At 58.3% G+C, this 1,954-nt stretch overlaps 1 protein-coding gene across 1 annotated transcript in view; it reads left to right on the forward strand.

Moving 5' to 3' along the window:
• Positions 1-419: 419 nt before the first annotated feature.
• ZMYND12 (zinc finger MYND-type containing 12) overlaps positions 420-1,954 on the forward strand; it is a 14,964-nt gene continuing 13,429 nt past the window's right edge. The window contains exon 1 of the mRNA XM_019622400.2: positions 420-466. Within this exon, the coding sequence (XP_019477945.1) occupies positions 420-466 (47 nt within the window). The remainder of the gene's footprint in view (positions 467-1,954) is intronic.

The raw sequence follows: 1,954 nt of genomic DNA on the forward strand, positions 1-1,954 counted from the left end.
TCATTAATTAGGATTGGCCTGAACGCAACAATTGGCTTCCCAGGGAATCGGGGAGGTTTGGGCACTTGGCTTTGTTCAACACATCTGAACAGAGCGAGCCCAGCTCCCAGCAGCCACGGCAAAAGGAGCTCAGCACCAGGCTGCAGAGCTGCAACACGGGGTGAGAGTGGGCTGAGCAGCACTGCCAACAAGTTTAAGAGCAGAATGTGGTGCCACCGCCTCTCCCAGCGCTGACCTCTGTGCAACCACAGCACACGCAAGAAGCACCCTGTGCTCAAATCAACACCTAAAAAAGCAAACAACGCTCTGTGCTTTGCTTCCTTCCCTCCCAAAGGTGGCGATTCCAAACCCATTTGACACAGTGAAGTGCTCTCCCAGAGCAGGAGCAGGCCGGCGAGCACCAGTCTGCACGTCTAGCAATGCGTGCCATCGGTCCCACGTATGTCACGACGAGCAGGAAGCGTCGGTGAGTCACACGTTGTGTTGGCAGGGAAGGCTTTGGGAAGGGAGTGAGAGGAGCTGAATGCGCTGCCTGCCGGCTGCCACCATGAACTTTGCTCCAGGAAGATGCTGGCAGCCCCCAAAGGGTTTCTGTGGCAGGGGGTTGGGATGTGCTGCAGGAAGCTGTGCTGCTCAGAGCACTGCATTTGCATGGGGTCTAGGAGGAAGAAGTGGGGCACGCAGCCTCAGTTGCATTCAAGGATTGAAAGTCTCCGGCTTGCACCAGGCAGGGAAAATGTTCACCAAATCAAACAAACAACCAACCAACCAGAGTGATCCTAACTCACTGTCCTGAATGAGTGAGACACTTCAGCAGAAATCATGGGATTTGTGCTCAGGAGGAGCCCAACTGTTGGACGTGGTCCCAGGCAGCCGTGAGTCAGTGGCCATGAGGGGTGCTGCACAGAGCCTGGCCATGAAAGGAGAGGCTCAACATGGGGGAAAGAAAAAAAAAAAAAAAGAAAGCCAGTTTCTAGTGGCCGCCTGGCGTGGGAAACTCTCGTCAAGCTGCGCAGAGAGCACTGCTTTGTTAACCCTCAGCGGGACCAAGCTCCTGTCCCCGTGCCCTCTATGGGCACAGGGTCTGCGTGCTGCACAGAGAAGCCGGGGAACAACACCTGGGTGTGCGCCCTGCATGGAGCACTGGAGAGCAGCTGGGAGCACTACGGGATGAAGAAGCAAATAATCCTCCAAACAACTCAAAAACTAAGACAAAACCAAAATAAAGAAGTCCCAAGATGGAAATGGCACAGAAATCTCGACTGGAACTTCCCATAGGGGCAGGGCTGTCGCACGCCCTCGGCCATCGGGAGCACCACGCACTGCAGTCCCACGGGACCCGGCATCCCACAAATCCCTCCCAGTGCAGTAAATCCCCCCCTGTCCCCGGCGGCCACCAGCAAGGTCACAGAGTGAGGCTGTGGGGCGATGGGAGCACAGCAGTGGGCAGCAGAAAATAACTCTGCCCGGAGACTTCGCAGCCCCCCCAGCACAGCACAGCACCGACCGCGCTCAGATCCCATTTGGGGTCGGCAATGGCCGGGATGTGGCACCGGGCTCAGCCACAGCAATGCGGGGACACAGCGGTCCCCACAGCCCCCCCCGCGGCACCACGGAGGCTCCTGCTCGGGGGCTCCTGCTGCTGAAAGGCCTCCTCGACGGAAAGGAAAATGGGTCAGCGCCGTCGCTCTCTGTTACATTTTCTTTCAGTGAGGTCAACCGGGGACATGGACGGATGTCTCGGCTTTTCCCAAGCGCGGGATCGCCGCTTGAACAGCCCGCGGAGCTCTGTTACGCAAAGCCCCGAGCACGAAGAACGGCTCTCTCACCCCTCCAACCCCCAAACCAGCACAGCCCGGGACCACCGCGCAAAGGCGGATCAGAGCACGGCACAAGCTGAACCCACAGAGCCCATTCCGGTCCGGAATGGGGGTCGGGAAAGCAGAGCCCCCCC

The sequence above is a fragment of the Meleagris gallopavo genome, chromosome 23 (genome assembly GCF_000146605.3).
Source record: "Meleagris gallopavo isolate NT-WF06-2002-E0010 breed Aviagen turkey brand Nicholas breeding stock chromosome 23, Turkey_5.1, whole genome shotgun sequence".
NCBI lineage: Eukaryota > Metazoa > Chordata > Aves > Galliformes > Phasianidae > Meleagris > Meleagris gallopavo.